Source organism: Dysidea avara, chromosome 5 (genome assembly GCF_963678975.1).
Source record: "Dysidea avara chromosome 5, odDysAvar1.4, whole genome shotgun sequence".
In the NCBI taxonomy this organism is placed as follows: domain Eukaryota; kingdom Metazoa; phylum Porifera; class Demospongiae; order Dictyoceratida; family Dysideidae; genus Dysidea; species Dysidea avara.
Genome location: NC_089276.1, coordinates 6,754,173 through 6,773,463, shown reverse-complemented (window position 1 = coordinate 6,773,463; position 19,291 = coordinate 6,754,173). Strand labels below are relative to the sequence as shown.

At 36.8% G+C, this 19,291-nt stretch overlaps 2 protein-coding genes across 2 annotated transcripts in view; one reads left to right on the top strand and one right to left on the bottom strand.

The window, feature by feature from the left end:
- The window catches only part of LOC136256594 (hemicentin-1-like), a 55,788-nt gene extending 41,842 nt beyond the window's left edge, over nucleotides 1–13,946 (top strand). The window contains exons 20-31 of the mRNA XM_066049568.1: nucleotides 2,101–2,367; nucleotides 2,424–2,711; nucleotides 2,898–3,164; nucleotides 4,018–4,281; nucleotides 4,399–4,665; nucleotides 4,722–5,009; nucleotides 6,376–6,642; nucleotides 6,939–7,247; nucleotides 7,683–7,934; nucleotides 9,895–10,146; nucleotides 11,291–11,542; nucleotides 13,657–13,946. Coding sequence (XP_065905640.1) covers nucleotides 2,101–2,367; nucleotides 2,424–2,711; nucleotides 2,898–3,164; nucleotides 4,018–4,281; nucleotides 4,399–4,665; nucleotides 4,722–5,009; nucleotides 6,376–6,642; nucleotides 6,939–7,247; nucleotides 7,683–7,934; nucleotides 9,895–10,146; nucleotides 11,291–11,542; nucleotides 13,657–13,946 — 3,263 coding nt within the window. The remainder of the gene's footprint in view (nucleotides 1–2,100; nucleotides 2,368–2,423; nucleotides 2,712–2,897; nucleotides 3,165–4,017; nucleotides 4,282–4,398; nucleotides 4,666–4,721; nucleotides 5,010–6,375; nucleotides 6,643–6,938; nucleotides 7,248–7,682; nucleotides 7,935–9,894; nucleotides 10,147–11,290; nucleotides 11,543–13,656) is intronic.
- Nucleotides 13,947–14,752: 806 nt separating this feature from the next.
- Nucleotides 14,753–16,303, bottom strand: LOC136256586 (uncharacterized). Its single transcript, XM_066049560.1, has 2 exons — nucleotides 16,018–16,303; nucleotides 14,753–15,939 (listed from the first exon to the last, which is right to left on the bottom strand). The coding sequence occupies exons 1-2, from the start codon at nucleotides 16,301–16,303 to the stop codon at nucleotides 14,753–14,755; spliced, it is 1,473 nt and encodes a 490-aa protein (XP_065905632.1).
- Between the last annotated feature and the right edge of the window lie 2,988 nt (nucleotides 16,304–19,291).

Here is a 19,291-nt window from a genome sequence, read left to right as displayed (position 1 = left end):
CATGCCAAATTTGCCTTACACAGTGAAGATGTCCAAGTACAGTGCAATTTGTATTAGTGACCACCTGCATTGAAAGACCACCTTTGTGCTACAATTATTTAGTCAGATTTACTGTTTTGTTTTCCAATGCAGCTGGCTTATACAGCGATCCTTCTTGAACAAGTGGATTTGAAAATGCCTTTTGTATTAAGTAAAATCCACACTTCACACTATTTACCGATATTGGGTACTTTATAAATGAATAAATTAGTAAACTTTCCAACATTTACAAAAAAAACAACAACATTTGTGTGGTGCATTGCCCCCTGATTTAGGGTGGATGGCATGCAACATTTAGAATTGCATGATGCTATTATGGGCACAATGCTTCACATGGGCGCATCATGTGGGTCATCATTTCAAATTGAGTATACAACTTCTTTATAGCAGTATAGCATTTTCATCTAAAGTGAACTGGTGCTATTACTTTTTTTACAGCTAAACTCCAAATGTTTTGGTTTAAAAACAGCTGACAGTTTTTGAAGTTTTTGAAAATTACATTATGTGGGTTACATAGGTTCAGTGGAAAAGTAAAAATTAATATAGGTAGCTTGATAGCCAGGACTCTTATTAATTGCCCCAATTAACAATACCAAAAGAATTAACAATTAAGCACATGCATGCACTCATACCTTTGGCCAGACACTTTATGAGTTTTCTAATACGAACTATTTATCATGGTTCCATATAATCAAAACTGCTTTTACTGTCTTCAAAGTGTGCACAGTAGTGAAATACATTTAAAAATGCCTTAGTAAATTTCACACATGTATTATAATGTGTACAAAGTAAAACCCTGGAGCCAAAATAACATTATGAGGTCAGTGCCGATGTGTACTCCATTAAAATAATTAGCAAGTGCCATAGTTCTCAAGCTGTCCAAGTTACAGGGTGGCTGCATAATATTATTTAGTGTGGCTTTGGCCTATGTAAGTGTACTGTACTACTGTGGTGGTAAATTAAGAAGATAACTAATGGATACATGGTGGTGTCCATGTTCAATACTGTTTGCTATAGTCAGGACAAGCTTAAGGTGGGACGGTGGGACTATATGGTAAATCAGACTAAAAATGGAAATAAACTGGAGTACAAAGGTGGTCTTTAAACACAGATGGTCACTAATACAAGTTGCAGTACTGGAAAGTTGGCATGGCCTTATTAGGAGTGGTTATTGGAGGTGTAGACTCCCATACAGCAATAATAGACACAAAATTCCACTACATACCACAACATATTTAATTACATCTCTTAAACCCATTCTGTTTATGCAGATGCAGTTTCAGCATACTTACTACCGAGTATTTATGGCTTCCCTGATACATTTTCTATTACTTGATTGCACATCCGTTGTCAGTCACACACAGTCGTACTACAATGACTCATGCGAAAACCAACCAATGAAAGGTGAGCAGACACATTTAAAATCCAAACAAATAGTCCTATAGCTATTTTTCACGTGACAAAAGAATTGTAACTGACAACCGTCTTGCAGTTTACTGTATTTGTCAGGTTCTTTGAGCGTGATGTGATTGGTAACTTAATGGCACCTTATCTAATAATGAAATAGTATGAATCAAGCAAATATTGTACCAAGTTTGGTATTTTATCAAAAAGTGAATGATTTTTTTTTTGCTTACTCACTGCAAAGCTTACCTATGCTGAAGTTTAATACAAGCTTCATTTAGTGTTTAATTCTCATAGGCTGACTGCTTTTACCACTAAAAGAGTTTGCTCATGTGATTGCATATGGACAACATAGGTAGATAGACAGACAGACAGACAGACAGACAGACAGACAGATAGATAGGTACACACACACGTTTTTATGAAAGCAATTTCAGTAAACCATACAGGCACGCACCTGGTTCAACAGCATATACCTGGTTTAAAATAAAGGAAGTAATTTGTATCTATTAACGACATACGTATTTTCAGTTGCTTAAATGAAAGACCTATTTAAGAGAATACTATTTAATATCTAATAGAGCAGTCATACAGTTTTTAGTCAGTAATGAATATCAGCCAGTGAGTTAATTTAGTTAGTATTTTTTATCTATCTAGTTGCTTCATATAATGTGACGATTACTGATTCTGATGGAGCTACTATTGTTGCTAATTCTACAACTGTGAATAATGGAGATTCCTTAGTACTAAACTGTACTATTGATGGAGGTTCTGCTAACATGTTTCGCTGGTTCAAGGATAACATGTTGTTTGATAATGGTAGTGTAGTAAACATCACTAGTGTTGAGGCTACTGATGGAGGACTGTATGAGTGTAGAGTGAGTAATGATGCTGGGAATAGTACAGCAAGTGTTACCATTAATGGTGAGTATAGTGAACTATGTCTGAGATGTGATATTTTCTTATCTGTTGACCTATAGTTGCTCCACGATTTGTTGTTATGCCACAAGACATGGAAGTAATAGTTGGAACCCAAGTGATGTTGTCTTGTTCTGCTGATGGCTTCCCTGTACCAACTATTTCATGGTTGTACAATGACATGATTATAACTGATGGAATAACATCAGATATGAACACTACTGTTACTAGTAGCACATTATCATTGTCCAGTGTACAGCTGAACGATACAGGAGATTATGTGTGTCAGATCACAAGTACTGTAGTAACAATGTCACTGAATAGTACAGCGACTGTTAATGGTGTTGTTGGTGAGTTGGGTACAGTTTGTTAACCAGCAGTCTATAGGTTCTGTGTTTATGGGTGTGAATAAAATTGCACATTAAATTAACATTGAATATTGCTAAAGATTAATTAGTTATTTGCTTGACAATGTACTGGTTTATAAAATTTATTGTTACAAGGAAAACATAATATGTATTTTGTCAAACTAATAGACAACATTGATGGATTAATGAACATTACGGCCTTTCCTGGTGAAGATGTCACTTGGATGTGTAGTGTCCAGTCTACCACAGACCTAACCTTCACATGGTACATTAATGGTATCATGGTCTCCTCTGAGATGGGAACAGTCTCTGGCCAAACCATCAGTAACAGTTACACCCTGACTAATATTAACTACACTGATTCCAACTCTGTAGTGATGTGTAGAGCTGCTGGTAACTCAGTCATAGTGGATAGTGATAATGTTACACTAACAGGTAGACTATGTTACTTCTGTCTATTCTATCACATGTACATTAGTTCTCATATGTGACCAGATTTGCGAAAAGGGGTCTTCCACACACATCCAATTCTATGAACTTGGAAGACCATAACTTTGCGTTCAAAAAAGATATAAGTCTGACGTTTTCACCATCCATTAACCTATGTTGGTGCACACTACTGACCAAATTTGAAGGCAATAACATTTCCCTAACTGAAGTTATGAATTGTCTAAGTTGGTAAGTTGGATGTGTGTGGAAGACCCCTTTTTGCAAATCCGGTTACAATATATAATTATATAAAGGGACACAGGAATGGGTCATAGTCATAAGTGTGTTTAAACAAAAGGAACTGAGTTTGGTAGATATTATATAAAGCTCAATAGATAGAGACTACGTCCTGATAACATATTGGGTGTTAGGTAGAGTTGCAACAATACGTTATTTGGGCATACTGTTATGTAGTCTCCATTGTATCACGATACAGTGATATATCACATGATACAAAGTGAAGTATACACGTAAATGTTTTATTTCTTTTTTGGAAATACTGAAACTCTTTTTCTTTTCCAAAATGCTTAAGTGTAAAAACCAGCTTTGATTCATGATAATGTCAGCCATTAAAATGTGGTACTATTTCTTATGTCCATACACCTTGATATATCACAATACATGATATATCAATTTAGTATTGATATGCATCATGGCCTCAACGTATGATCGACATGTGATATATCAATATATTTGTTGCATCTTCATTGTTAGCTATTTTATGCTACACTGTATATTATTTATATTTTTGAGTGATTGTAACTCCTCAACTGTGTTATTTCATTTGTCTCCATTACAGTGTTACCTCCAGTGATAGTGTCCATAACATCATCTCCAGTATTACTGCAATTTGGTAACATGACAACTTTAAATTGTTCAGCCATGGGTGGGCCAAGGCTGAACCTGACATGGCATAGAAATGGAATGGATGTTGCTATGGGAATTATTGGGGATCAGGTGGTTACTCATAATATTGTGTTAACTGGTAATGATGATATTGGAGACTACACATGTCGTGCCACTATTGATACAATGCAGGTTGAAGAAACTGTTACAGTAATAGGTAAATTCTCTATCAAATTACTGAATTATGTACATATCCGTAAAGCAATCTTTAGCTCTGTTAGGAGCTAAAGATTGCCTAACATACATTGTTGGTTTAATACTTTTCTATGTCTAGTTGCTCCATATAATGTGATGATTACTGATTCTGATGGAGCTACTATTGTTACCAATTCTACAACTGTGAATAATGGAGATTCCTCAGTACTAAACTGTACTTCTGCTGAAGGTCCTGCTAACATGTATCGCTGGTTCAAGGATAACATGTTATTTGATAATGATAGTGTAGTAAACATCACTAGTATTGAGGCTACTGATGGAGGACTGTATGAGTGTAGAGTGAATAATGATGCTGGGAATAGTACAGCAAGTGTTACCATTAATGGTGAGTATAGTTTACTGTGTCTGAGATGTGATGTTTTGTTATCTGTTGACCTATAGTTGCTCCACGATTTGTTGTTATGCCACAAGACACAGAAGTATTAGTTGGCACCCAAGTGATGTTGTCTTGTTCTGCTGATGGCTTCCCTGTACCAAATATTTCATGGTTGTACAATGACATGATTATAACTGATGGAATAACATCAGATATGAACACTACTGTTACTAGTAGCACATTATCATTGTCCAGTGTACAGCTGAACAATACAGGAGATTATGTGTGTCAGATAACAAGTACTGTAGTAACAATGTCACTGAATAGTACAGCAACTGTTAATGGTGTTGTTGGTGAGTTGATGTGTGTGCATGGTCTGTGTACATGGGTGTGAATGTAATCACACATTGAATATTTTTTTTAAAAGTGATACATTATATGCTTGATCAATAGAAACTAGTCATTTGTAACAATGAACAGGGGCGGATCTAGGATTTTTAGAAGGGGGTTTCCAGTGGTAGTAGGACTCAGATGTGGGGGTTGATGTTGACAAGGTTTTAATTTTACAATGCTTGAAATGTAATGAAATTTACTGTTTAAACTATTTTACAGAGTTTTTTGATCTACTGATGCTCACTAGCATTTAATATGTCATATTTTCATCAATAGTTATGTAGTTAGCTATGATAGATTAGTCTACTGAATCTTTATGATTAGCTTCAAGTGTTTAGCTAGCTTTATAGCTAGTCATAATCAACTCTTTGCTTATTCATTGTTACTTGGAATTTCTACTTCATTATCACTATTACGATCACCTTCTATCGTGTCTTCTATACCCTCTTCTATTTGCTGTGTAGTGCTGGAAGGTTTACTGCTATGTCAAAACAGGAGTGGAGAACAGCACTCTAACTTAACAAAACAGTACTCTAGCTAAGTTGGGGAAGGGGGGGGGGGGGGGGGGCAAAATCATATGAGGTGGTTAACATTCAGGAAGTATATAAAATAATTAACTGCACCTTATCACAATATTAACTGCAAATCACAATATTAGGGTTTATAAGGTTGAGATTGAATTTGAGAATGATTTCAGTAGTATTCCTCAATGACTGTCATTTAGTACTGTACAAGTAGATATCAATAAATGAAAGACCTTTGAAATGCACACATAAATTTATAAAGATACATCTCTAATTGTAGATAGGTTTGCATCCAAAATTGTGGAACTAGAATGTTGTTTAATGTTTCAACTGAATGTTCTATTAAAGTAGATGACTGTTCTATTAGAGTAGATGACTGTTCTATTAGAGTATCTCAATCTTATGTTCTCAAAAATACTTGTGATCTTTGAGTTTTACTGCAAGAATAGTGAAAGTATCAGTTAGCAGATGAGTATTGGTGAGTATGATTCATGTGTTATGTCGTATGGGTTTATAGTTGTAGTTAAGGAAGAATCAGTATAATACTAGTTACCTAAGTGCTGGACAGCTGTTCTGAAATAAGCCAGCCCCACAGGGGTTTCTGGAAACCCTAGAAACACTGTCCCTGATGAATATATATGTCAAGCATATAGGCTGGTTTTTGTTTTTTTTCTTCATCCCATCATCCAAAAAACCAGCCTTTATGCTTGACATATTATATAGTAGTTTGTAGAATTCATATTTACAAAGGAACTCATTCTAACTCTTATTGATCACAATTTTTTTTTGTTCAACCAATTAGACAACATTGTTGAATTAATGAACATGTCAGCATTTCCTGGTGAAGATGTCACTTGGATGTGTAGCGTCCAGTCTACCACAGACCTAACCTTCACATGGTACATTAATGGTGCTATGGTCTCCGCTGAGATGGGAACAGCCTCTGGACAAACCATCAGTAACAGTTACACTCTGACTAATATTAACTACACTGATTCCAACTCTGTAGTGATGTGTAGAGCTGCTGGTAACTCAGTCACAGTGGAAAGTGATAATGTTACACTAACAAGTAGGTTAACCAAGGTAATTTCTTTGTCCATAAACATGGAGGGGCTGTTACACTTTTCCTTGTGTATGAAATGCATGTGAATTTCTTCACAATGAATGCACCTAGTATGAGTGGGCCTTTCTAGTGGTTGGCTTTTGTTTCCTCTATATACAGTAGTTATTTTAATAACAGCAATGTGCTGTTAGTCCCTATACATCACTGTGTGACCAGATATCATTCAGGTCACATTCTTGTGGCAGTGTTAATCACATCTTAGAATTTCAAGTTTAATTGTGGTATATGTTTTCCTTGTGCAGTTCTTCTACCAAACATCACTGATATCATATTTACTCCACCATTAACTGTCTCTTCACTGTTACTCAATTTTAGTGACAGTCAGTCAATGACTTGTACTGCTAGTGGTGGTCCTCAGATCATGACCATGTGGCAATTTGAAGATGATTCATCAACTGGAGCCAGTGGTTCATTATTGTCAACAGTAGCCACTGGTAGTAACAGTGTAACTTATACCATCTCATCCTCATCAACTAGTGATGCTGGTACTTATTACTGTGTAGCTACTATTGATGGAATGAGTGATACTTCCAATATGTACACCTTGTTTGGTAAGACTTTGTTATTGTGAATGTGTTAAGTATGACCAGCGACTAGCCCTGGTATGCAAAATTGCTTATGCACACACGCACGCACGCACGCACGCACACACACACACACACACACACACAATACAAACACGCATACACTTCTGCTTGTCTGACCAGCTGGGTAAACCCTCAAAAGAGTGAAGAGACAAAGGACAATAGCAGAGACCTGAGTCATTGACCTGGTATGCTGAATCTAAAGTGCACTAAAACATGATGTAGTTGCTACTACACAGTGAGCACTGCCATTAGCTACACCAATAACAAGTACACACTACGCATACACATACGGTACCATACTGCAGTAAACATATTTCATGGGCAAAAAGGTATTTGTTAACAAGAAGCAGTTGTGTGTGATTCCTTCATGCAATTAATTATTTGTGCACAAATTTTCAGTTGTTCCATATGAAGTGACCATCATGGGTAACACCATGCACAATAATGGAGATCAGTTAGAGTTGAACTGTTCATCAGAGGGTGGACCAGACTTAGAATACAGTTGGAGTAGGACTAATACATTCTCAGCCACCACAACTACTAACACCAGCACCCTTACTATTAATGATCTAGCTACAGTTGATGGAGGGGATTACACTTGTACCATCACTAATGATGCTGGGACTAGTAGTACTACTTTTACCGTGAATGGTGAGTATTGTCAAACCATTGGCACACGCACCTGGTTTACTGTAATTATTTTCTAAAATGTGTATGTATGTTTGTATGTTTGTGTACAGTAGCTGCTGTTATTACAGGACAGGGGTAATATGGGTTGCATAGCTTAAAACAAGTTTAGTATTTTTAATCCTGCGGATTTAGAAATTTAGAAATAAAGGGATAATATCCATTCAGATTATCAATAGTAGTGACTATAAGTGAACCACAAATCTAATTAGGAGATAATATAGCTCTTTAAATTTGTTATATCATAATGGAAGACTTGTCAACGATAGTGTTTGTGCCACTCACCAGAGTACACAGATGTACGTAAATTACATTAGAGGTGCACCAATAGAAATGTCAGTTTCGGTATCACTACTGATATAATCAACAGCTATATGGATTTAGACACATTAGCATATGCGAAGCACAACTTATTTCCCTATTTCATGACTTTTCTCTGCATCATTACAATGACATCCAAACTGATCTAATATCACTAGACTTTGCCAAGGCCTTCGATACTGTTCCCCATCAAAGACTGCTGTATAAGCTGCAATGGTATGGCATACAAGGAAGAGTGCACCTATGGATAATTGAATTCCTGCTGAATAGATCCCAACAAGTAGTTCTTAACAACGCCTATTAATCCTCAATCCCTGTTACTTCAGGAGTCTTGCAAGGGACTCTCTACTCTTCCTTGTTTACATTAATGACTTGCCAGATTACATAAGTAATAGCAATATAAGACTATTTTCAGATAATTGCATTATCTACAAACAAATATTCACCATAGACAATGCTGACTTATTACAACAGGATATCAACCCAATTGCTGAATGGGCTTTGTTATGGTAGATGAAGTTTGCATAACAAAGTGCTACTATTTACATTTCTCCCCCTCCCAAACACAATACCTTCCCGGCACTCTATTACCATGTACAAACAGCTGTCAATATCTAGGGGTCACACTTCAGTCAAACCGTAAATGGGACAGACATGTTACTGAGAAAATAGCAAATGCAAATAGCATGCTAGGACTACTACAAAGGAACACCAAAGTTTCATCAGCCGACACAAAAGAACTAGCATATAAAGCACAAGTTAGATCCAAACTTAAGTATGCCTGCATAGTCTGGTCACCTTGGCAATAATATCTTATAGACAATATTGAGAAAGTCCAACGGAGTGCTGCTTGATGTGTATGTAATGTTTATGATCTCACGCACAGTGTCACATCCTTACTGCAAATCTCTCCTGGGAGCCCCTATTGTTCGTAGAATGAAAGCTCGGTTACATATGTTTTATAAAATGTTTAACAGTCTTGTAGAAATTCCATATCATTGATATACTTTACCACCAACAATAACATCAACAAAATGCCATCACCGCTGCAAACGGATTCAGCTGTCCTGTAGAAAAAACCCTTTCAAATATTCCTTCATCCCAAACACAATTCCCACATGGAACAAATTACCCAGCACTGCGATTGACTGCAACTCATTAGATAATTTTAAGTATAATATAGATATTTACTTTTATAGCACAATAATTGTGTGATCTTGTCATATTGTACATCTGTGTATAACCTTCACTGAGCGAAGTTTCACAGTAGTGGTAAATAAATTAATAATAGCTATATCAGTATCGGTAAAAAGGGTAACTTTTTAGCAAATATTTCACTTAAGTATATACTACAATTACTCAGCTTACTGCATGTTTGATCTTGTAGCACTGTGGGTAGAGCATAAAGCTACAGTTGCTAAGTGTTTTGCAGTGGCCAAGAAAGTCAAATAACTGTCTACAGAGTCCCCACTACCCTTTACATATTGAAATTTTCCATAATCAAATGTAAAATAGTCACCACACACTGGACCAATAAGTTAGTTATCACTTCCAGTGCATGCATATATGTACATATACTCACTGTGTGTGTCTCATCCTTCAGTTGCTCCATACAATGTGGTCATCATGGGTGATAACACATATGATAATGGAGATCAGTTAGAGTTGAACTGTTCATCAGAGGGTGGACCAGACTTAGTATACAGTTGGAGCAGGACTAATGCATTCTCAGCCAACACAACTACTAACACCAGCACCCTTACTATTAGTGATCTAGCTACAGTTGATGGAGGGGATTACACTTGTACTGTCACTAATGATGCTGGAACTAGTAACCGTACCATCACTGTGAATGGTGAGTTGAGGCTTTGTATGAATCAGTAAGATACTTGTCTACTAATGTGTAAATTAGATTAAAGTCTGCAAGTAATTGCATACTATCCGAAGAGTTGTCTGTCCATCTGACCGTCCATTACAATGCTTACCAGTTACTTCACATATTTTTGCAGGCTAATAACCCTGCGGTAGGCAAGCAATCGTCTAAGCCAGTCATCACTGGATTCATACCTAATTATTCAATTATAGTTCACAATGTAATAGCTTCATTTATTTATGAACAGACAAATCTTAGGGATATCACAGAACAGTCCAGCTTAGTGATTTTACCAATTATATAAAGTTTACTAAAAACCCAGAATGTTACACTTTGTTTTGGAGTAGTTATTTCATCTTGTCTGTAAAGTGGTGTGGTCCATATTCGTGAATAACCTATAGCACTAGTTCTCACCTTGAACTAATGTTGTTTTACTGGTAGTGTGGCAAACAAAGTTTACAATTGTCCACCTGACTGTCTGTCTGTCTGTATTCCAGTGACATCAGACGATTATGTTACCAACCACTGCATGTATCAAAACTGCTGTAATGCCAAACAAAGCAATTGTCTAAAGTTTCTAATGGCTGTTGTTTTGTATCTACATTGCATTAAATTCAAGGATGTTAGTAGAATGAAACTTGGCATAATCATTTATGTTAACTGCATGTATTAACACCTATGCCATTTCATGCCTTTATTATAAACCTCTATTGAGAGGTATTTTGTGGTGTAGTGGTTAAAGTGAGTGACTCATAGCTATCATGTACTGGGCTCTATTCCAGCATTGTGAAGAGCTTTGCTATAACTTTACTACCAGACACACTACTGGACTAAGACTACTAAAGGACTGTCAAATTTTACTTCATAGAAAGCAGCCTCAAGGCTTTGACCAAACTTCGAAATTAATTTGAATAAAATACTGTATGGTATGTAACTGTCCAGCAAAGAAGGCAACTTTCTTTATGGATTAGTACCAAGATTTGACAGTAACTAATATGAACACCAATTTACCAATCAATCAGTGAGTGAAATTAGTACACAATGTCTATCAATACAGTATAGTAATATGTATTGTAGGATACTGTACATGTATGTATATATTCTGTATGCATTTTACCCTGTACAGTTGCTCCATACAATGTGGTCATCATGGGTGATAACACATATGATAATGGAGATCAGTTAGAGTTGAACTGTTCATCAGAGGATGGACCAGACTTAGAATACAGTTGGAGCAGGACTGATACATTCTCAGCCACCACAATTACTAACACCAGCACCCTTACTATTAGTGATCTAGCTACAGTTGATGGAGGGGAATACACTTGTACTGTCACTAATGATGCTGGGTCCAGCAATGCTACAGTTACTGTTTATAGTAAGTTAAAATTGGATTACATTGATCTACATGTTTGCATTTTTATGTACACAAACTTTAGTTTAAATGCTAGTAGGCATAATACCTACAATAAAAAGCACTGAAACAAACATTTTACTAGAAGTTTGTGATATATTGCTAGAAGCATACTGTATTTAAACTGCATTCAAATAAATGCTGCTCTTGACAATAAACTTGAAGGTTTCCAGAACATTGGTAATATAAATACCTAATCTCAAGTGCTATTAATGGAGTCTACTGTGAATGGATCCAATTCTTTTTCTTACTTATGCCTTTTAAGTTCAATACCTACTAAGGAATGACAGTGCATGAGTGGTCCATGTGAGTCTGCGTACATGCAGATATGCATCCTACAACTGTTCCTCAGTTGTGTTAGGCCTTCACTACACTAGAGGAATGGGAGAAGGTGATCAGAGATAGTTACAAACTAGTTTTCCATGACACAACCTGGTGTCCATGTGTTTCTTAATGCTTGTTTTATATGTAAAAACCTTAGAAGAACACTATTAGAATTAGCATTAAAGGTCCACTGAAATGGTAAAATACACTTTGGCTATTATCAATCCTTGGAACTAGTGGGATAGGTTGGTGCATGTGATTTAGTTAGTTGATATAATGTATTTTAGTATAATGTGGTTAGTTAAATACATTGTGTCATAACGCATCAGACTAAGAAACTTTAGTATGTATGAGGTACACATAAAATGACAGGAGTGTCTATGTACAGCCATATTCGATTTAGTTTTATGTCATGTCAACAATAACAACTTGAAGCATGGTGCAGGTACAAGCCTACAGGAAATAGTCGGTAGATTTATGCTGGTCTTGTGGGGCATATAGAAGATAACAGTTATAAATGCACTTGACATCTATAAACTGTATATGCTGTGAAGACATTGAGGCAAATAAATTCGAATTTTTGTGCCAAGATCAAGATATTCTAATAGAGCAGTCACAATTCTAGCAATGTAGCAAGTCTACAGAAGTACAATATTGTCTAGATAACAAAGTCCATAATTATATACTGGTAATCCTTGTATTATGTTTATAAACTAATACAGTGGAACCTCAGTTATCTGAACCCCTTGGGATCAAGGGTGGTCCGTATCTCTGAAACTGTTTATAAATAACCTTAAAATAGCATAAAGAATGTTTTAAAAAATTTAGTATTATCATTTACCCTAATAGAACAGTCACTACTCTAATAGAGCAGTCATTTCCGTAGTTTGGCTAACCAAGAATCCGGATAAGTGCGATTTGGATAACTGAAGTTCCACTGTACACATATGAAGAAGTTTGCAGACATTTACTATACTTTGTTCGAGGCAAAAATGCTATCTGGAACAGGCATGTCCAGTGCATTTCTATTGAAATAGAGTTGTGGAGTTGTTTAATACATAAACTATCCTAATGAAGTTAATTATTGTGTACCTACTTTTGTGTTCTTTCTGGGTGTGGTACATGTAGAGCAACTCTCTGTGAGTATAATGATGCTAGAAGAAGTCAAAATGGAACACAATGTAGCAAATTCCTCCATACCTTTTGTATTGGGTGTTTTGGGGCCATGTAATTAATGACATAATAACCTGACATGTGATAGATACCCCAGATTCAAAATTATATGTTGAAAGAGCAGTGAAGGCAGTGGAAGTGAGCTATAGCAGAAGGAAATCAGAGGAAATTCAAACACATCATTTTGAAAAGCATTTTCTTGTTCTATTACGAATTTAATGACAGATATTTGGAATGGAATGCTTTGAATGGCATTCCACCCTCTTGGCACTCATAAATCCTCACTGCATTACAAAAGCATTGTGAATTAAATCTGCAGGATAGTTTATTAAATTTGCAGTGTTTCCGTGATTAGGTGCGATAATGTCCATTTTCGTAGCAAACTTCTTCAATTACATATTATATGTGTTTCTCAATTATTGAACGGTTTTAATTCATACTGTCACATACATGTGGGTTGGTACTTTGTTTAATTGATGTAGCACAATACATTTAAATTCAATACTCCACCTGACATTCACTAGTAGTTTATTACATGCACTACACTATATGCCTTACTGTCTGTGTGTCTCATGCTTCAGTTGCTCCATACAATGTGGTCATCATGGGTGATAACACATTTGATAATGGAGATCAGTTAGAGTTGAACTGTTCATCAGAGGGTGGACCAGACTTAGTTTACAGTTGGAGCAGGACTAATACATTCTTAAATGACACAGTTACTAACACTAACACTCTTACTATTACTGGTGTGGCAACAGTTGATGGAGGGGATTACACGTGTACTGTCACTAATGATGCTGGAACTAGTAGTCGTACTGTCACTGTGAATGGTGAGATTTTTTACATTAGTCTGCAAGACACCACCTAATAATATGAGTTCCTGTACCTATTAATGATATGTGACTGGATTTGAGATGACCTGTCTTCCATGCACACAAAATCAAACTCATAGTTTTACCAGAAATGGATTGCTGGCCTAATAAATTATCATAATCCATTCTTAACTTTTCTTCAGAGCTGATGAGTCTGGTTTCTGCATCAGCTTTTATCAGAACCTGTGTGGATGTTTGGCACCATACTGTGGCCATGGCTTTGTTAGAATGATGTGTAGTGAGCTGAGAGGCCTTTGAGAGGACTCCATTGTGTTCTCCTTAAGTGGAAGGAGAGTCCATGGAGAGCTCATATCAGACCTCTGGATTCCACTTGTCTTCTTGCTCAATTTATATTCCTACATATTAAGCCCATCCACTTCCCCATTCCCACAGCCCCTATTACTACCACCTGTGATACTATTACCCGCATAAAAAAAGCTGGGTATAGTTTGGGCATCAGAAACTTATGCACCCACAATGTAATAGCTAATGAATAGATGAATAATTTTGTTTGCACAGCTTTAGGCACTGTGAACCACAGTGATCACTTGAAATTTCCACATCAGCTAACAAAGCCTTGTGTGTTGAAGTTGGGTTGTGTCAAATTCAGTTACATGTAGTGACCACCCTTTGTAGTGCACTTCCACCAGGCCATTAACCTGTAACTGGTAATAGCATCATTTTCAGCACTTAAATGGCTGCTGGCTAATTGTGATACCACTATATACTACTACTACGGATTTGATAAAATTTAACATGTACCATTGTACAGACAATAATGGTGAAACAAGCAAAGCCTAAGTTACACCACACGTAAATTGATATTATTAAGAACATTAACTGTTCCCAATATGGCTGCCTTTTGTAAGTTAGCAAAAGTTAATTGGGTAAAGGCTGGAATCTTTTCCAAATGTCTCTTCTGGTTATTTGAAACCACTCCAGACACTCCAAACACAACAGGAATAATCACTGCCGGCTGACAGTAAGTTCTTGACATCTCTCCAGCTAATCTTTGATATTTTGTGATCTTCTCATTTTCTTTATCCAGTACATTAATATCAGCCGGGCAAGAGACCTCTATTAATAAAATCTTCTCTGGAGTCTCCTTCAAAAACACTACCAGGTCTGGACGATTGCTCGGGATGTGGGACACGGTGATGATGTCAAAGTCCCACAACATCTTGATGCTGGCATTCTCAACCACTGGCAATGGTTGGTGAGAGTACCAATTATTGGCAATTTCACCAATGCCAAAAGTATGACATAGATGCCAGTGAATCACCGATGCCACTAAGTTATGGCGATGGATATAACTTGTTGGTGCTAGCATTGGGCACCCTGCCATCAGATGTTGAATAGTTTCCTCATGACTGCTACATAAGCGACACATCAAAGTTGGTACTGACAGATTCATTATTTTTGCCTCATACACCCTAGTCCTCACAACCTGGTCCTGAATAGCAAAGATGGTGCTTTCTGATTCACTATGTAAAAACTCACAAAGCCAACGAAAACTTCTAGATAGATCCACAGGGTTGGAACCACACCAGTTAATAAACTTACCATGTAATGGCTTATTCTTCAAAGTCTCCCAACGAGACACCTTCTGACGATCACAGACTAAATTCTTTATTTCATCAGCTGTAGCCTGAGTTAGATCAATATCAACAGATAATGCTGCGACATAAGCATCCGCCCTTGAGCAGACTGATTTGCGTGATGGCAACGACACATCTAGCAGATGGCACATCTTAACTAAAGCATCATCAGATGTTCTCAAATGATGTGCCAGCAGAATGACACGGCGACGATAAAGATCCTCAACATTTGACAAACCCCTACCACCCAAGCAATGAGGAAGATAGAGTCGTTCCACAGCAGAGCGAGGATGCAGACTTCTAGATGTTACCATCATCTTACGTACCAAAATATCAAACTGTGTAATCTCAGCCACAGTCCAGTCAACAATCCCAAAGCCATATGATAGCACTGGTATACAAAAAGAGTTAGTAGCTTGCACCTTAAAACGTGCATGTAGAAAACTACTCTAGATCAGATTAAGTCTACTTTTAAACTCACTAAGTACAACATCCTTAGAGTGGGCATGATCAATCCCACCTCCTTCAGGAAAACCCAAATAGCGATACAAACCAGCAGTCTCCAACTCAGGAATCTCAGGGCCACTCATTATAGGCATTGAGCCAGTCTGAACACTCTTTCCCCTCTTGATGGTCAACTTCGCACACTTTGAAATTCCAAAACTCATTTGGATAGCGTCTGAAAACCTCTGGACTGTATCCACCAACTTATAAAGACTCTCATCATTCCGAGCAAACAATTTTAAATCGTCCATGTACAAAAGATGGGTCAAGTATACATCAGAACTCACCTTATAACCATCAAGTCGGTCCAACAAATAACTCAGCGGGTTTAAAGTAAGACAAAACAGCAGAGGGCTTAATGTGTCCCCTTGAAAAATGCCACATCTGACAGACACAGTAGGTAACTGCACTGGAGTAGTGTTTGGCATGTGAAGGAATAAAGTTGTCCGCCATAAAGGCAACAGCAGCTGCAAACAAGTGATTAAAACTGGAAGAAGATTAAAAAGATGTAAACATTCAATTATCCAATTGTGTGGCACTGAATCAAATGCTTTTTTATAATCTATCCATGCCACTGACAAGGAGCGATTCTGTCTGCCAGACACGATTAGATAATAGCAGGTGATCAGTGCATCCATATTGACCCTTAGCACAGCCCTTTTGTGCAGAATGAATTAATTGGTTAGCTTCACAATGGTCAAACATCAACGAAGTTATACATCCTGTCCAGATCTTGTATACAATATTTAAGCAAGTAATAGGACGAAAGTTTTGTGGATTAGTTGGATCATTAGTTTTGAGTATCAACAGAGTCCTACCAAGAGGTAACCAGGATGGAACACTCTGCTCATCTTGTAGAAATCTATCAAATATACGACACAAATAAGAATGAACAGATCCAAATCGTTTCCACCAAAAACCCTGAATTCCGTCAAGCCCAGGGGAGGCCAAGTTCCTCAGCTTCTTCAGGGTCGTGGTAAACACATTACTATCAATACAAGGTGTCAGCACTGTATGTGAGGACTCCACAAACTCTTCCCGCAATTGGGACAACCAGGGAGTCCTTAAGTCTGCACTAGACTGTTTTTCAAAGATGTTCACCTAGAAACTAGTTAAGTCTGGTAATGAAGGCTGTCCAATAATATCATCACTACATTGCTTAAGTTGACGGTAAAATTTCCGTTGATTAGAGCGAAACAAGGTGTTTTGTCTAAAACGGGTTAATTTTTCTTTATGCTTCTTCAAACGCACTGCTGAGCATGTAATTTTCTGTTTAAGAGTTTCCGTAGCAATCAAAAATGAATGCACACTATTAATTTTATATACCTTATAGAGACGTTTCTTAATAGCAAATAATCTAGGAGTAAGATTGGTACACGAATTAATAGCCACTAACTGAGACAAATCCTTTCTTAATTTACTGATCCAGATGTCAACCGTTCCTTCCAATGCTCCCCACTGTTATGTCCACCAAATGAGTTGCTTGAATTACCCTTTGCAATGTACACAACAGCCTTAGCTGCAGCATACACTAAACAATTACACTCCAACATGTCAAGTTCCATGGTCATCAATATTTCAGATATACATTGATTAGCAAGATGTATCAGATTTTTCACAGTTTTAGTCTCAGCAACTCTGAGACTAAAACTGTGAAAAATCACTACTACTACTACTACTACTACTACTACTACTACTACTACTACTACTACTACTACTACTACTACTACTACTACTACTACTACGGATTTAATGAAATTCTACATGTACAACACATTGTACAGACAATAGTAATGATGTAACAAGCCAAAGCCTAAGCTACTACTACTACTACTACTACTACTACTACTACTACTACTACTACTACTACTACTACTACTACTACTACTACTACTACTACTACTACTACTACTACTACTACTACTACTACTACTACTACTACTACTACTACTACTATACTTAAAAGGCTCTTATATTGGCAATCTGATTGACTATTCAAAATATCATTACTTGTACTTAATAGACTTCTATTGTCAACTAATTGGATTAGCTATTTATTATATCATTTTCTTTTAATGGTTTTTGCATGTCTGTTACGTACCTTACGGAGAAAGAAATTTTCACCACCCAAATATTTTACTCGTGAGGAATATTCTTTGCTTGTACCCTGTGGCTGGTTGTGTAGACCTTCAATTTCAAGCATGTAAACCTGATGCTGATGGAACCAATCAGTCCCTTGAGTAACTGTGCACAAGTCCAATGGCCAGTTTGGAAATATACGTTGTGGCACCCTCAATTGCAGTTTAGAAAAACAAGAGAGCCACTATTTACATTATTTCAGATAAACTGAACTGGGATTGTTTGATAATTAATAGTAGATGCCTAAAGACACACAAAGTAGCACGCCAAGTATAGTGATTAATAAGTAATTAAATACAGGCATGTGTTTTGTTAACAATTTGGCAAATTTTATTTTGCCAACAGTGACATTGTACTACAGCAAGTATCCTCTATGCTATAGAAAATTTAGCAAACAGTTACCAACGAAACACAAGAGTTATAATAACACTTGGCTTATTTGGCTGTTAATTAATCTGGTTTTTGTAGCTTCAAATTTCCAGGTCACTGTTTGCTATCCTAAGATTCATGCTGGATCCGTATGCATATTGAGCAGCAGCAGCAGATTGATCAATAGCTGACTCAAATTCAATAGCCTGCATTATCCCAAAGTTTAAACTTTAACAGCTCATTGGTTCTCTCTAGTCACCAAAAAAGTCATAAAAGAAGTTCAAGAAAAATGCTAACTCACCTGGTAGGTTTAAGATATATGGAGGAACTTTTAATGCAATTACTAGGGGATAGACTTGTACGAATCAGTACTACAAAGCATAATTTAAGTAAACCCATTTGTTTTATATAGTGATTTAGCTTGCCATACATTAATTTCAATAGTAAGGGTGCAATAATTAATCCCAAATCCCATGGTTTGTTTCTGCAATAGCAGCCAATGGGATACCACACTGAGGAAAACTTTGACAGCGGGAACATTTGCTAAATCATAACTTGAGATCCAAAATACATTCACATTTTACACTCCTAGCACAAGTTAATGGCATCTGGGCTATAACTAGCACAACTTGATTGGTTCACACTGGAGTTTATTTTGAGCTGTCCATGTTCCGAATTGTAGAGAAAGAGTAAACAAGATGGTAAAGTATCATGTTGGAGTTACTTCAGTT